The sequence below is a fragment of the Lathamus discolor genome, chromosome 3 (assembly GCF_037157495.1).
Source record: "Lathamus discolor isolate bLatDis1 chromosome 3, bLatDis1.hap1, whole genome shotgun sequence".
NCBI classification, from domain to species: domain Eukaryota; kingdom Metazoa; phylum Chordata; class Aves; order Psittaciformes; family Psittacidae; genus Lathamus; species Lathamus discolor.
In genome coordinates this window covers 29,003,033-29,018,259 of record NC_088886.1, presented here as the reverse complement: position 1 = coordinate 29,018,259, position 15,227 = coordinate 29,003,033, and the positions used below count along the sequence as shown (strand labels likewise).

Sequence of the window (15,227 nt, the reverse complement as noted above, 5' to 3'; positions counted from 1 at the left end):
ATCCACGCGCTGATCTGAAGCACAGCACTCACTGCTTCCTCCCAGGTCTGTTCCTGGCCTCCAAGCCCACTGCCACTGGCTGCACCGCACCCCTCCCACCAGGCCGTGAACAGAAGCCATGGCCCTCCTTGGCGTCTGCAAGCTGAGGGTCCCCCGCGGTTCCTTTTCCTGCTCTTCCGACTTTGGAGAGGGTCAGCTCAGCCAGACAAGATGGAGCAGCCATTGGCACAGGGGACGATGGAGGATTCCCAGTGTCTGTGTAGGAGTCACTGGCAACCCAGCCCTGCTCCCCCTTTGGAGGCTCCCACCCCAGAGCACAGAAGAACTGGGGTGGTGGTCCCAGTGGGATCTGGCAGCAGGTGTTAGCATCCAGCTGGGTTTCAGAGCTTGAGGACCTCCACTGGGCTGGGGACTGCCAGTTTTTTTCCAACTGCCAAGTCAGTTAAAGTACCAGAGCTGCCCTGGCTCACTGAGGCGGACATGGCAGCCAGGGACAGGGCAGGAATTAGATCTCCCACATCTACTCTTCAGTATGGGCTGGGCTTTCCTGCTGCTATGTGGGATGCGACAAGATTGATCAATGGCCCTGTGCTTCTCCAGCCTGCTCCTGAGGCGTCTTCTTCCCTGGGACACCTCACACCCTGAGCCTGGTGGCAATTGCTCTGCCAGAGGAACAGCTCTTCATGTTTATTTTCAAGAGCTATGCCCCAGAAGCACTTCTGTGTTTGTGATCTTGAGGATTTGTGCCTGGAAGGCAGTTTCACTCATTAGACTCTTAAGTAGATGCCAATGATTTGCTCAGACACAAACTGCACTAGTAACCCTGGCCATGTCTAATTTGGAGTCCAGGTCCTGCATTCCCTACAGACAAGTTCTCCACCAAGCCCTCAAGGTGCTCCAAATTTCATGAAAGTTGTCAAGATGCAACTCAAGAAGAGTTTTGGATGAGGCTAACAAAGCTACAGCTGGTGCAGTTACAAGCTTGAGCTGATGAAACAGGCCCTAACCTAATATGGGCAGGAGGTCAGAACTGAAGATAGGTCCAGACCCAGTCCAGTTGCCTGCAGGGCATGAGCTCAGCCCTACTGGTTACACTGGCTATGATCTTTCTTTGTACAGCTCTGCTCGTGCATCATATTTTGGGCCAACCACATGGATGCTCTCTCAATGCACCTGGACACACACCAGACATTGTTGCTCCATTAAAGGACCAGCCACAGCAGAGTCCTTGGGAAGGGCTGCCCTTGATCAAAGTAGTCATCTCTACACATGACACAGCCTAAGTCCTTCCAGGCTTGTATGAGCCACCCTACAGCTCTCCTGACAGCTACATTTGGGAGCTACTTGGGCTATCTTCAGTGCTCAGCAGCCAGCTAGCACACCTCAGAACAGCTTCAGTCATTCTTGTCCATGGTCTCCAGGACCAGTGTCATCAGCAGTCCAACGAGGATTCCAACCACCCATGACGCACAGGTCACATCTGCAGGCAAAGGACAGCACAAGAAGTTTTTCTGCTCCACAGGTTACAACTGAACATACAACCTGTGAAGCTCTAGGTCAAGGACCCAGCATCACAAAACCAGGCCTAAAGGCACACAGTGGCCATATACTCTTCACCTCCAGTCCCATGGCTTCAGCACCCCGCAGAGCCTGACTGTGGTCACCAGGCAGCGGAGGAGATCGTGTTCTGCACACCAGAGGTAGGTGGCACCCCCCAGGTCCCAGCAGGCAGCCTCCACCATAAGGCTGGCTCACCAGGAAGGCCATTTCTAAGATCCTCAGGGATATCTTCAGTAGGAACAGCTCCCACAAGCCTTCCCCTGTGCAGGGGTACCTGCTCCTAGTTACAGCCCAAGACATCATCCAGGCAAGCAATCCCTGCAGCATTTTGGAATCCCCCATGTGGCATCAAGCATCATCAAATTAGATGCAGAGCCACCTTCAAGCCCCTCTAGGGCCTCATAAGCAGGAAGCTTTCAAAGACAGATCACTCCTCCACCTAATAACAGCCTCAAACACAGGCAGAGTCCAACCACTGAGGGACCTTTATACCCCTTGGAGGGTGTGGCTGTCCCCAATTGGCTGGCACAGCTTACAGGTGGCAGCTCCAGATTGGCTCAGTGCAGTCTCCCTCACACTGCGATTGGTGAGCTGCTGCTGTGAAGGGTGAGGCAGCAGCAAACACATGTGGAGGCACATGGTTGGCTGAGGGGAAAAGCCAGGTGGCAGGCTGGGATTGGTCAGGCCTTGGCACTGCTTGACTGTGGTTGGTGGAGACAGCATGAGGGGGGGAGGGAAGTGTGGGGGCGAAGGGATGAACAGGTGGCAGCATGGGATTGGCTGCTAGGCTGTGCTGGAGTGCAGGGATTGGCTGGGATTTGATGACCAAGCAGTGGGGCTGAGGGGTTCCTGCAGCGGCCCATGCACTGAGCTGCACCCAGTGTCAGTCTGCAGTGCTGGGACCAGCCTGCCCCCCTTCTCTGCTCTGCAGCCGGGGAGCTTCTGCCCTCTGCACTGAAGACACAGAGGCACATCCAGAGGGCTGCCAGACCCCCCTGACACCCAGCCACAGTGGGATAAAGACAGGCTACAGAAACACCAGGGCTGCCCTGCACAGCTGGAGGCGAGGGAGCCAGCCTTGCCCTCTCCATCAGCAGTGGTCATGGGGCTCATGGCAAGGACCAGGAGCCGTGGAGCTGGCAGACTCCCCAGCCTGCTCTTGCCTCACCCCCCACTGCGCCATGCTCTACCCACTGCCAGTCTGGCTGGCTGCAAGGCTGCAGGCAGCCACGGGTTTTACCAACATGCTAGACCCAAGAGGACCCTACTACCCAAGACCCCAGGTTTTGGGAGGCTGCAGGCTGTAGGTCAGGTCCTGCTCTGCAGTGCAGGCCAGTAAGGCCACGGGTCCCCCAAACACCACCCCGCACAGCGGCCTCCCCGCCAGCTGTGTGCGCAGGGTCCCCATGTGTTGGTGACACAGAGCCGGTCCTCACCAGCTCCTCAGCTGCAGAAACTGATTTGAATAATTTGCCTCACAAATCTGTGAGCACCACCTCAAATCGCACATCACTGGAGCCCCTCATGGTGCACAAGCCATGCACCACGCAGCCATGCTCCCGGCGCTGCACAACAAAGCAGCACCCAGCAGTATGGCAACACTCAGCAGCGCTGTTTGCTGCTCTTGTGTTGTCACATCCCATCAGGGACATCAGAGCACCTGCTAATTAAACCTAGCACTGGCCTCCAGAGTGCTAAGAGCATCCCATCACCCAGGCACGTGACAGGCAGGGCTGGACACTGCCCATGAATTGAGGCAGTAAATCTGATAAGCTATCAGCTAGCACCACGATTAGTTGGATAATTAGGGACAAAGAGTGAGTTTTTGAGCTTGCTTGCCATCGGTGCAAATAGAGAGCAAGTGACCTGGCTGCCGCTGGGGATCAGGAGGAACTGTGACCAGCACACTTGAATTCACAGCAATTCCTCTTGGGGGTTTTGAAGGGTTTCTTCTTTAAGTAAAATAAAACTCACCCCCCAGCATCTTAATGTTAACTGCCAGGAACTGCACCGTGAGAGAAGGAAGTAAGAGCATCTAGCAAGGCTTTGGCACAAACCCAGGTCAGCAGGACAAGGGCAGTCACCGGGGTGAGGGTCTGGGAGGCACAAATACAAGCCAAGTTCCATGCCAACAGCCTCCACATACCTGGCAGAGCCAGCTGAGCTTTTCAGAGCTCCAGCGCCGTAGAGAGAGGAATGATGAGTTGAGGGAGTATTAGGAGCTAAGCAGCAGCAGTCTAGGTGAAGTCACAGCACTTCTGGTTTAGTTAAAGCAGACAAATCCCAGCCTGCCTCCCAGGATCCCACCACCAAACCTCTGCTAACTTGGCACCCCAGATATAGCTGGGCAGCCAGCGCAGGCTGGAACAGCCCTCAGGGGCCAGCTCTGGCTGAATTCAATCCCTCCTGAATGCTGCCTCCTCCAGCATGCATCCTAGCCTGCTGCCAATGATGCCGTAAACAAGCCTGTGCTGCCTCACACAGCCTAGAAGGGGAGGCATTTCATAGAACGAGTTGGAAGGGACCTTAAGGATCATGCAGTTCCAACCCCTGCCATGGGCAGGGACACCTTCCACTAAACCAGTGGCTCAAAGCACCATCAGTCTGGCCCTGAACACTCCCAAGGATAAGGCAGTCTGATCCAACACTTGACCACTCTCACAGGGTCTTCCCAGTATCACCCACTATACAACTAGAACTTAACTCACCCACAGCAGACACTGAAGAGAAAGATTTTGGGGATGGGTTTCTTGTGCCCACTGCTCCAGCCCAGCACAATCCCCAAGTCCAGCTGTAGATGGACAGCAGGATTACTGAGCATCACATACCCACACACCCCAGCTCACCTTTACAGACCCTGCATCTGCAGTGGTTTCCTGGCCTGACGTGTCCCTGCCACTCCCCAAGCCCAGCCAGACCCTTCAGGAGCATGCAGAGGTCATGCTGCGGCACAGCTGCAGCACCCCACAGAGAACACATTGCCCCAAGGATAGCACAGCCCTGTGCTGCAGACACCGGCTGGGCCCAGAGCCCCCAGACCCACCCCATCAGTACTCTGCACCCCTCTACTCTTGCTCAACCCTAACTTCTCAGCCCGAGTCCAAAGCAAAGAAAGGAAGGAAGGCAAGAAAGAAAGAAAAACCAAAACCAAATGAAAACTAAAACAAAAAGCAGCAGTTGGGAGGCAGCCTTGTTAGGACAACTCAGCAAAATAAAATTCCGGTTTATTGTTGGACAACATTGTTTCACACATACATCAAACAGGCCAAAAAAAACCAAACCAAACCAAAAGAACAAAAAAAATCAGCAACTTCATAGACAGAAAAAAAAAAAAACCAAAAAAAGAAGAAAAAACCAAAACAAACAAACAAAAAAACCCAAAACAAAACATCTTTTTATCTTTGGCCTTGCCACCTCATACAAACCACGATCTATGGTACAGCTAAAGTACAATACACAAAAAAAGTTACTGGAATGCTCAGATAAGATTGTAAATTTTTTTTTTTTGCATTTTTGTTTCTTTTTTAATTTTTTTTTTTTTTACAAGGTTTTGTTTTATTCTCCTTTGAGATAATGGTTTGGGCCTGGTCACACCACAAGTAAAGTCAGAGATAGGTAACAAGAGAGATATACACTTCAAAGCCCCCCTTTTGGTCAATCCGAGATCACTTAAAAATGGCGGACCTCCTAACAATATGTACAAAAATATAAAATGTAAATAAAAAATACAAACAAATTCTCCTTTAAAGTACTTTTAAGAAAGAAAGCAGGGCCTTGAAGTTTTGGTGCTTGGGGGGAGGGTCTGTGGGAAAGGGGGGGTCTCTCCCCGCTAACAGGCGAATCGTTTCGTATGGTCATTGAGTGGCAGCGCCGCGCCGGGGGGCTGGGGCTGGGGTTCACTCTACTTGGTGAGGATGACCATGGCAGAGGGGGGAGGAAGGGCTGTGTGTGTGTTGGGGAGGGGAAAAAGGGCTGTAACGGGAGGGAAGGGGGTCCCAAGGGTGAAGAGGATGCGCTGGCCTTTTTTGTTGGTTTGTTTTTCCTCCTTATTTAAAAAAAAAAAAAAATAATAATAATAAATTTGCTGCCTAGTCATCTTCATCGGTTTTCTGCTTCTTGGGATCAACGTCGTCATCCTGGAGGGAAAGCAAAGCCATCAGGAGAGGGGAAGGGGAGCGGGGCTGGGAGCCCTCTGGCGTTAGCCACAGCAGGGTAGGCAGCCTGGTTTCAGGTCCGTCCGTCTGTCCCGTCCCCCCCCACCACCACAGGGACAGGGAAATGCAAGAGTACTTTCCTTGTGCAAAATGCTCTTTCTCAGCCAGCTCAGGAGCCCCTGAGCACCGTGGGACTCCCCAGCCAGAGCTGACACCCCCACTAAGCAGGCCAGTGTATAAACAGAACTGGGCCACATCCCCGGAGAGGCACAGGAGCACACAGGCAGGGTGCTACAGCCCCATAGCCCAGCCTGGCCTGAAGCTCCCCTCAAACCCTCTGAAGACACAGGTGGCTCCAGGCAGCCAGGTGCTTTTCCTACCTCATCATCCTCAGCTGCCCGTTTGCCTGTGGCTCCCTCAGCTTCATCATCTTCATCACCATCCTCTTCCTCACCTGTATGGAGAAAGGGAGGAATGAGACCCTCTTGAAAGACCCCCTTGAGACCTTCCTCTTGGAAGGTTACAGGACCACACACCTTCCCAGTGAGTTTAATTCTGGCTCAACCCCACAGTGATGCCCAGCACTGCATCTTCCCAGCTGGCGCAGACAGCAGAGCCTGAAGACACAGGGGATTTCAGGGCACCCCCCACTGACTTGACCCACCCAAGGGGAAATAAGGATTGACAGTGTCAAGTCTGGCTCACACTGTGCTTGTAGTGCAAGCAATGGGACAGCAGAACCAGCACCTGCCACAAGCACCAAGATCACACATGCACACTAAAGTATAAAATGCTTTCCAATGGCTGCTCCTCCCAACTGCTCCAGATTACTTCTGCTTCCCTTCGCAGCTATTAGTCCATCTTTAATGAGTTAAGAGAGCCAGAACGCATTAGTTCTGAGTCAGAACACTTTCTAATTATCAGAACAGCAGACAAATGTTACCGACTTATCTTGCAGCCAGAGAAGAGAATGAGCAGAGCTCTGGGCTTTGACCCACTTCGAGCTCAAATAGGCCAGTGGATCAGAACAACCAAGTCTATCACCTTTGTGCAGTTTTGGTGGGTTGGGGGCAAGACCAAAGGCTGCAGAGGAACAACAACCTCTTGGCTGCCAAGATGAGTCTCTTGTGTAACAGGAGACCCTACTAAAACTTAGAGCATCAAGGCCAGTAAGCTGGCTTTAAACCAGAGCCACGAGCCACACGTATAGACAGCTGGGGGGATTAAGGTCAGCCCATCCTCCCTTCCCTTCCCCTCTCCTCTCCCCGGCGTGTGCCCAGCGGCAGCATGGCCCATGCAGGGAGAAGGGCCAAGATTAGCTACCAGCGATGGATCAACACCCCGGCAGCCATCACATGCACTGGGCCGGTGGGCAGGTCAGGTGACAGTGCCAAGCTGCTTGGGAGCATTTTTAGTTCTTTGAGCTGCTTTAAGCAAAGCAAATAATGAGATGGGATGGGGACAAGGGTGAGAAAAAACACACCCTCAAGCTCCCCTCTGCTGTCAAATTCCAGAATGGAGTTTGGCTGCGAGTGTTGGACAAAAACACCCAAACACCACAACAACCTGATACAAGCTGCACTCACTATCCTGAAGCCTCTTTCCTGCAGCATTCAGCTGCTCAGGTGCAGCTCTCAGGCAGGGATCACCCAAGGGCAGCAGGCACAGACAGACAAGAGCCCATGCAGAATCCCAGCAAGGTGTTAACACCTCCAAGCACTGTGTGCCAAACTGTGCCTGTGCTGGGAACAGCAGGCCCGGCACCGCGGGACTGAAGCTCCCCAGGCTTGTCACAGCAGTATCCAAGCAACACTTCCACCCCACACACACACGCCTGTGGCATGCACACCCTCCCTCCTGTCCAAGGGGAGGTAAGGAGAGGCAAGTATTCCCCCACCCCCCCCCCCGGGCAGGAATGGAGGTAGATGGGTTCAGGACAGCACTGTGCTATGTCCCCAAGGGTTAAAATCCCAAGTATGAAGAGGACCAACCACAACTCCCATTTTTTTCCTAGTGAATCAGCAGACAGAAGGCTGCTGAGAGCAGAGCGCTACCTCAGAGGCAGCAGCTTTCTCTGCTTACACTGTCTGAATAGGTGCTGGCCTGAGAGTCATTACATTTCTAGCCCTGTCCCTGTCTTCTAAAACTAATCAAAAGGTTAGTAGGTCAGCACATAGACTGAAAATTTACAGGGGATTAACCCACTACTAGCTAATCAAGGGCCCCAAGTTCATTTTGGCACAAGAACGGTTTTCTCTCAGCCTTAGCAAGTGATAAAAATAAACATTATTCATCCAAGCAGATCTTGGGGGAAAAAAAATAAATAATAGCAGGGAGAGCGAGAAGCGATTCGGCAAATCACTGCTGGATCTCAGGTTGCTGCTGCCAAAACCCACTTTCAGGCTGGGTCAGGTCAGGAAGCAGGGGAGGGCAGGGAGATGCAGGACACCAGAGACAGGAAAGGTTCAAAGCAAGCCTATCAGCTCCTGTTGAAGGGGGAGGGAAGAGCTACAGGCTCCTCCACCAGCTTTCACATGGCATCCACTCCAAGAAATGGCTGGGAGAGCAGATCACATCAGCCCCTCAGCATGTTACTCCACAGCAGCTGCTCTGTGAAGAAGGACGGTGATATCTGTCCTCTGTGCCTGGACCAAGACACAACCACCACAGCTGTCCCCATCCCACTGGCCAGCACCTGCTTGTGCAGCAGCCTTTGCAATCACAGGAGTTTTGGGGAGGGTTTAGCTACTTGCACAGAAGGGCTAATGTGCTTAATTCAGTGCCACAGTACGGTGCCGTCTGGCTGGAGGAGGAAGGAAGGAAGGAATCTGCCCTCAACCTGCTGGAAGGGATTCAAGACTGACTTCACTCCCAACACTGGTGGTTCGGAAGCGAGGAAGGAGTGAGCCCAGCTACTGCCGCAAGGGGGAGATGCTGCTTTTGGCTCCTCTGCTTCCCGGGAGTCGGCTGTTCAGGGCAGGACACAGCCGTGCGTGCGATGGAGGCACAGGGAACAAAGAAAAGTTACCATCACCCTCTTCCTCCTCGTCCTCTTCCTCACCACCTTCTTCTTCCTCTTCATCTACTTCGTTGTCAGCCTCCTGCTCTCCATTTTCCTCGTTCTCCTTGGCAAGACAAAACATCACTTAAAAAAATGCACTGGGGAAGGGAGAAGGGGGAAGAGATGTTCAGCACAAGTGCACATCCCCACCTTTCCTGCCTAAAGCAAAGCACCAGCCCGTCAGAGCCCCAGGCACACGTCCCGCTTCCTGCCTGCCGGCCTCCACATAAGGCAGATAGCCCAGGTACGAAGAATCAAGCCTAGAGTAACTTGGGGCTGCAGCTTCAAGGCCAAGCAAAGGCTCTTGTAACACACTAAAATGTAGCAGAGTGAATTTCCCCAGCATGTTAAAAATAGGAAACCAACCCCTTACTTGTACACAATGTTTCCCCACTCAACTAATTGTAACACTGTAAATCTCAGGTCTGGGTTGGCTTTTTTAGCTCTCCTGTTCCAGTGCCTAGGAAGGAGGTGGCACTGGTCATGGCCTCACCCAGCTGTCGGGGAGGGGAATCCAAGCCCAGTCCTTCCTTTCTGCACACAGGAACTGCCCACAGGAGGCTCAGCAGTATCTGTTGACCCTGAAACACCAAATGCTCAAGGGCTCTGCACAGTGCTGCCATTTGGAAGGGCACCCTCTCAGCAAGGCTGGGGACAATCTCACAGAAAAAAAAAAGCGAGAAGAGAAAGGAGAATAAACCGTCTTGGTGCAAGGGCTGCCTTTCCCTGCAGACTGTAGCCATACTCACAGCATTGCCGTTGGCCGGTGCATCTCTGCCATTTTCTGTTTCTTCAACAACTTCCTTCTTCTCTTTTAGATCCTGGAAGAAGCAGAAAAAGCACACAAGTCACTCTGATGCTAGCTGCCTGGGTCAGAAAAGCTGCAGACCAGGTGTGAAAAACACCCTAAGAGAGCAGGAGCTGGTTTCTCTTCACATCCATTTGTTCCGCAATTTGGTCACTGCATTCTGACTCTTCCTTGGGAACAGAAGAGCGTGGGGATGAATCTCAATCCAAGTTAGCCTTGCCACAAAGCAGCTATCTAAAAAGGAGACAGCTCTGTTTCACCTCTGAGCTCCCAAACACACAGCGCTGGCCACCTGCATATGCTCAACAGCAGCAGAGCTGGCTGACTGCCCATCTTAACACAGTCCACGCAAGCTCCTGCCATGCCACGGAGAGCCAGTAGCCCCCTCCAACACACAGGCTCAGCCGCCCTAGGGCTGCGGATGTCGGCGGCTGCTTGGTACCCTCACAGAGGGAACAAATCCCAGGGACTCATTATCTGAGACTGCGGTCTCTGCCTTGCCTGGGGAAATTCAGACGGCAAATATTACACGCCTGGTCTTCCTTGCGGCAGCAGAAAGGAGACTCCAGTATCCAGCTCGCAGCTGTAAGTGTAACAGGATGGGGTGGGGGGAAAAGTCTATTTTTACACTGAACCATGAGCCGTGCCTGGCTGGTTTGGTTCAAATCACCGTGAGCAAAGCGAGAGGAGAGCTTGTGTGTTTTTGCTATTGATCACTGTCAAAATGTCATGCCAAGTCGCTCAGCAAACAGGCTGAGAGGATCCAACTTTATGTTCCTGCATAAAGAACACTTGGATTTAACACTGGCATCTCTGCTCACATCCTCCTCCCCTTCTGTTCCTCCATCAGCTGGAGCGAGATCCTTCAGCACAAGGAGCATTCCCTCAGCCAAGGAAAGCAGAGAGGCCCTTCCCCAAGGCTAGCCATACAGCCTGTTTCTGCAGCAACCGTGCTGTTTAACACACCTCGCTGCCCTGCTGCAGCACGAGCAGCTTTGACCCCCTCCCTCCCTCCCGCCCTTCCCGGCTGCCTTGCCGTGTTGCAGGCACTTTCACTGCTACTAAGCCGCTGTCACTTCCTTGTGGAAACACTGTGGGTAACAGCACAGCCCTGGCCCTGCTGGTGTGACTCTCAGTCTGCTTTGGGAGGGTTTCTACTACTCAACAGGCTGCTTAGGTGGGACAGGCAGGAGTTATTTAAGCCACCTAGACCCAGAGGGGCACACAGGATGTTGCCAGTGGTGCCCAGCCTGCCAGCACACTGAGGACGCCCTAAGCTCTGGGGTGACTCCACCTGTTGATCAAGCCTCACCTGATCGCACCAGCACCCCAGGAATCTGGAGTAGAACAAAACACCCAAGCTCCCTCCTCACATTCAAAACCCAGGCCACTTCCTTCACAGTTCCACCCCAGTCTTACACCATCGGTGGCTCCTCTGTTTCCTGAAGACTGATGACAACCCTGTCACTTCTCGTGCACTGTTGCACTGCTGCATTCTGCAGCCACAGCCTCACATGAGGCACATGGGCATAAAGGCAACAAAGCATTTCCCAACTTAAACGCAGCACAAAGCAAGCAGTCGGTTTCCATATCTCACTATGCCCGGTGGTTCTGTTCACAAGACATAAGCAATTCTCCCAGCAAAGGAGCAGCTCATTCTGGGGGATACCAGCTGAACAAGTCCCCAGCACTGACCTTTCCCGCTCCACTGAAGACACTCTCAGTTTAATGACTATGAGGGCGCCAGGTCATGAAGTTCGTGCTAGCAACAGGGCTGCTGAGAGGGGCACAGCTTCTCCCTCTCCCCTGGTCCAGCCCCCCACGAAGAGGCAGATGTGTGCAGCAGCCTCCACACAGAAGGCTGTGCTGCTGCAGCTCCATTGCTTTGACAGAGCCTCTAATTACAGCTGTGGTGAAGCTGTTTGTCCACAGGTCTCGTTCAGCCACGCACCGACCGCCTGGGCGGCCTGCCCCTGCTCCGCTCCCGGGCCGCGAGGGCCGGCAGCCCCCGCGCCGCCGCGGCAGAGGCGGGGTCCCGGCAGGAAGGCCGGGGTGTGCCGCTGCCACCGCCGGCACACACACGGCCCCGGGGGACGGCGGCGCACCCGCTGCCGCTCGCGCCTCCCGCCGGCAGGGGGCTCCCTCGCGCTGCCACGCGCCCGGCCGCCGTTCAAACCGCGCGCCACTCTGCTCGCCCCTCTCATTGGCCGCCCGCCAGGGCGCCGGCCCGGCGCCCGCGGAATGACGGGAAGTGTAGTCCCGGCGGGGGCGTCGGACTCCCGCTCCCAGGGGGCGGCGCGGGCAGGGCCGCACGTGGTGGGCGCCCGGCGGCGGACGGGGGCGGTGCTCGGAGCGGAGCCACCGCCCGAGCGGGGCGGGACCCCCTTCCCCGCCTCCCGGGAGGGCTCCGGACGGCAAGGAGGGACGGAGGCGAGCGGCCCCGGTGCCTCCGCGCTTCCCCACCGACATCGGTATCGGTAGGGAGAAAGCGGGTCACCTTGCCGCTCTGCGCGCCTCCGCCCGCCCAGCAGCGTGGGTACCCGTACCCCTCCTGTGAGGGCGAGCTAGGGACGAGGCCCCCTTCCCCCCCACGCTGTAAAGGGCAGGGGAAGGTTAACGGCAAACTTGGCCCAGCTCCCCACGGGAGGGATGGGGATCGACCCGCCTCACTGCTTCCCGGCTCCGGGGGAGCCGAAGGCAGCGAGGACCGAGCCGCGGTCCCGGAGTGGAGGCGGGGACGGGGGGAGAGTGTACGGCTGCGGGAGCGGGAAACAGAAGTGAAATCGAAATCTGTAAGAAACGGCGTTTTGTTGGCGTTTTTCGCAAATCCTCTACCGTGAGGGTTTTTTTCCGCCAACCCCGCTTCTCCGGTAGCGGCACGGCCCGGTGCCGGACGGGGCGCAGGGCCAGGAGGCCCCCGGGCACAGCCAGCCTATCTCCCGCCGTCTTCCCACGCACACGCACGGGCCGAGTCAGGTCCCCCAGCAACTTTCCCGGCCGCGGCTCCGGGGCTCGACGGAGCGCATCGCTGCCTGGGGCCCGAAGGGAACGCAGCCCGCCTGGGAGACCGGCGCCCCCGGGGGACGCTCCGCGGCGGCTCGCAGACAAAGGCGGGCGCCGGGAGCCGCAGCGGGGACTCCGGGGAGAGCCTCTCCCGACCGACACCAGCGCTCCGTAACCCCTCGCCATCACCGCCAGCACTGACTCGTAAAGTTATCCCTCTGCGAGGAGTTCAGCCCCTAGCGCCGTGGGGGCTGCGCCCGCCGGGGCAGCTCCGAAAATAGCAACTGTCCACCACCCCCTACCCCTCTCCCCACCGCCGGCAGCACCGGTGCAGCCCCCTGCTTTCCCCCCGCCCCTGGGGGGTCTCCGAAATAACAAACACACACACAAGCCAACCGGGGCAGCTCCGACACAGCTACTGCCTTCCCCCCCCCCTCTTCCGGGGGGGCAATTCCGAAATAGCGACTGCTCCCCGTCCCTCCGGGGGCAACAGCGACCCAACGATTAACCTCCCCGCATCAATCGGGTGCAACTCTAAAATAGCAACCGCCCCCCACCCCCATTTTCGGCAACAACTCTACAGCAGTCACTTCCCCCTCCCCCCCCAGTCCCTCCGGCGCACTCCCCCCACACCCGCGCAGGGATCGGGGCCGAAAGGGACCCAAGTTTGACGGGGCTGTCAAGCTCCCGCAGTGGATTGAATGAGACGAGCGCCGCCGCCATCCCCCGCCGCACACGGGTGCCGAGCCACAGCCGTGCCCCCCCACCCACCCGCACACACACGCACTCCCCGAGCTCTATCGCGGCGGGACGGCACCGCGGCCGCCCTCGGGAAGGTGGGAGGGAGCGGGCCGCGAAGCCGGGCGCGCCTGGGCGACAGCGGCGAAGGCAGCGAGCACGTTTCCCGCACGCTCTAGACAAAGAAACGGCGCAAGCGGCCCCGCGCGGAGCGCGCCGCGAACTTCCACCTGGGGCGGGGGACGGAAGAAAGGAGGAAGAAGAGCTGGGGGGAAAGCGAGACGTAAACGGCAATTTAAAAAAAGGAAAATATTTAAACACGGGAGGAAAAAAAAAAAAAAAAAACCCAGAAACGCTCGGGGAAGAAAAACCTTCGCAGCCGGTAACGCGGCGCGGGGGGGGGGTGTGCGGGGGGGCGCCTCACCTTGGCGGAGATCTCGGCGCTGGTGTCCACGGCCGCGTCGGACATGGCGGGGGCGCGCGGGGCTGTGGCGGGGCTGTGGCGGCGCGGGCGGCGGCGCGGGCAGAACAATGCCAAGATGGCTTTGCGCGAGTCAGTGGGGACTCACGCGGCTCCACGGGCCCTCTTATAGACGGGGGGGGCGGCGCGCGCGCTGCCCCGCGCCGCGCCCATTGGCCGCGCGCGCCGCGGCCGCCGGCTCCCATTGGCGGCGGCTCAAACAATGGGCAAGGCCGCTTAAAGCGGCAGGAACCGGCGCCCGACGACACTGCGGCGATGAGTTCGGGTCCGGCCTCAGCATGGCGCTGAGGAGCGGGTCGGTGGGAGGGAGAGCCACGCCCCCTCCATCCCCGCCCCTCCGCGCTGACACGCCCCCACCGCCTCCGCCACGCCCCGCCGTGTGAGGCGGCGGGCGGGCATGGAGGGAATTCATCCTCCCCGGCGTGTGTGTGTGTGTGTGTGTGTCCCTGTCCCCCGCCGCAGCCACTCCGCATGCCCGCGGAGGGGTGGGAGGCGCGCCCGCCCGCCCGCCCGCGGAGGGGAGGAAAATAATAGGAGTTAATAATAACAATGCGGGAGAACCGGTGCTGCCCCCCACCGCCTCCCCGCAGTGCCGGAGCGGGCGGGTGGTACCGTAGAACCGTCGAACGGTAGCCGCCGAGGGGGTTACCCGTGCGTGTCTCTGTGTGTGTCTCCAACCCGCGCCGTGTTTTCAGCGCCGAGGGAAGTTTCACCCCAACAGCCGCCCGCGGGAGAAGGGTGGGAGGAGGCGGCCAGCCGAGCTCGCAGGGGCTGCCGGCCGCCGCCGCTCGGAAACGCGGGGTTCCAACCCGTACGTTTATTTTGCAGTTAATAAAAGCGCACTCGGGCCACCCCGCCGCCCCTATCCACCACCGCCAGCACACACCTTTTGCACCCAGTTTCCCCGCAGCCTCTTGTTACACCACCACACACTCACCCCTCTTCCCCCCGCGGGCACCGGGGCCACCCCACACCCCCCCAGTCAGTGGGGTAAGGGGGCACCGACACCGCGAGCGAGACGGCTCTGCCACACTCAAGATGGCGCCGAGAGCCCTTCATGGGGTAACCACGCGTTTTTTCCCCACCTCGGGAGCCGCTTCGCTGCCCGTAACGGCCCCGCGGGCGAGGTGGTGCCGCACTTAAGCGCGCCCCGGTGCGGAAGGTACAGAGGAAAGGGCGAAAAGGTGAGAAAAAGCACCTCTAGACGGAGCAGCACCTCTGCCACACTCAAGATGGCCGACGGCACGGGGCAGTCGGCGGCAGAGCCTGCTCTCGGAGGGCGGGATATGGGGATCGAGCGATGTGGATTGGCCGGCAGCACAGAGCGAACGCTGTGCTGACGCTTTGCGGCTTCTTACTGGCTGGAGCTCCTATCAGTCCAGAGCGAAGTGGCTTTGAAAACCCGGAGCGGGAGAGGGGCGG

The 15,227-nt window shown here is 57.1% G+C and overlaps 1 protein-coding gene across 1 annotated transcript; it reads right to left on the bottom strand.

Moving 5' to 3' along the window:
• Nucleotides 1-4,750: 4,750 nt before the first annotated feature.
• PTMA (prothymosin alpha) lies at nucleotides 4,751-13,958 on the bottom strand. Its single transcript, XM_065674357.1, is given in 7 exon segments — nucleotides 4,751-5,696; nucleotides 6,095-6,168; nucleotides 8,743-8,836; nucleotides 9,525-9,596; nucleotides 13,749-13,826; nucleotides 13,829-13,924; nucleotides 13,926-13,958. Coding segments are annotated over 7 exon segments (495 nt in total). The 3' UTR covers nucleotides 4,751-5,648.
• Between the last annotated feature and the right edge of the window lie 1,269 nt (nucleotides 13,959-15,227).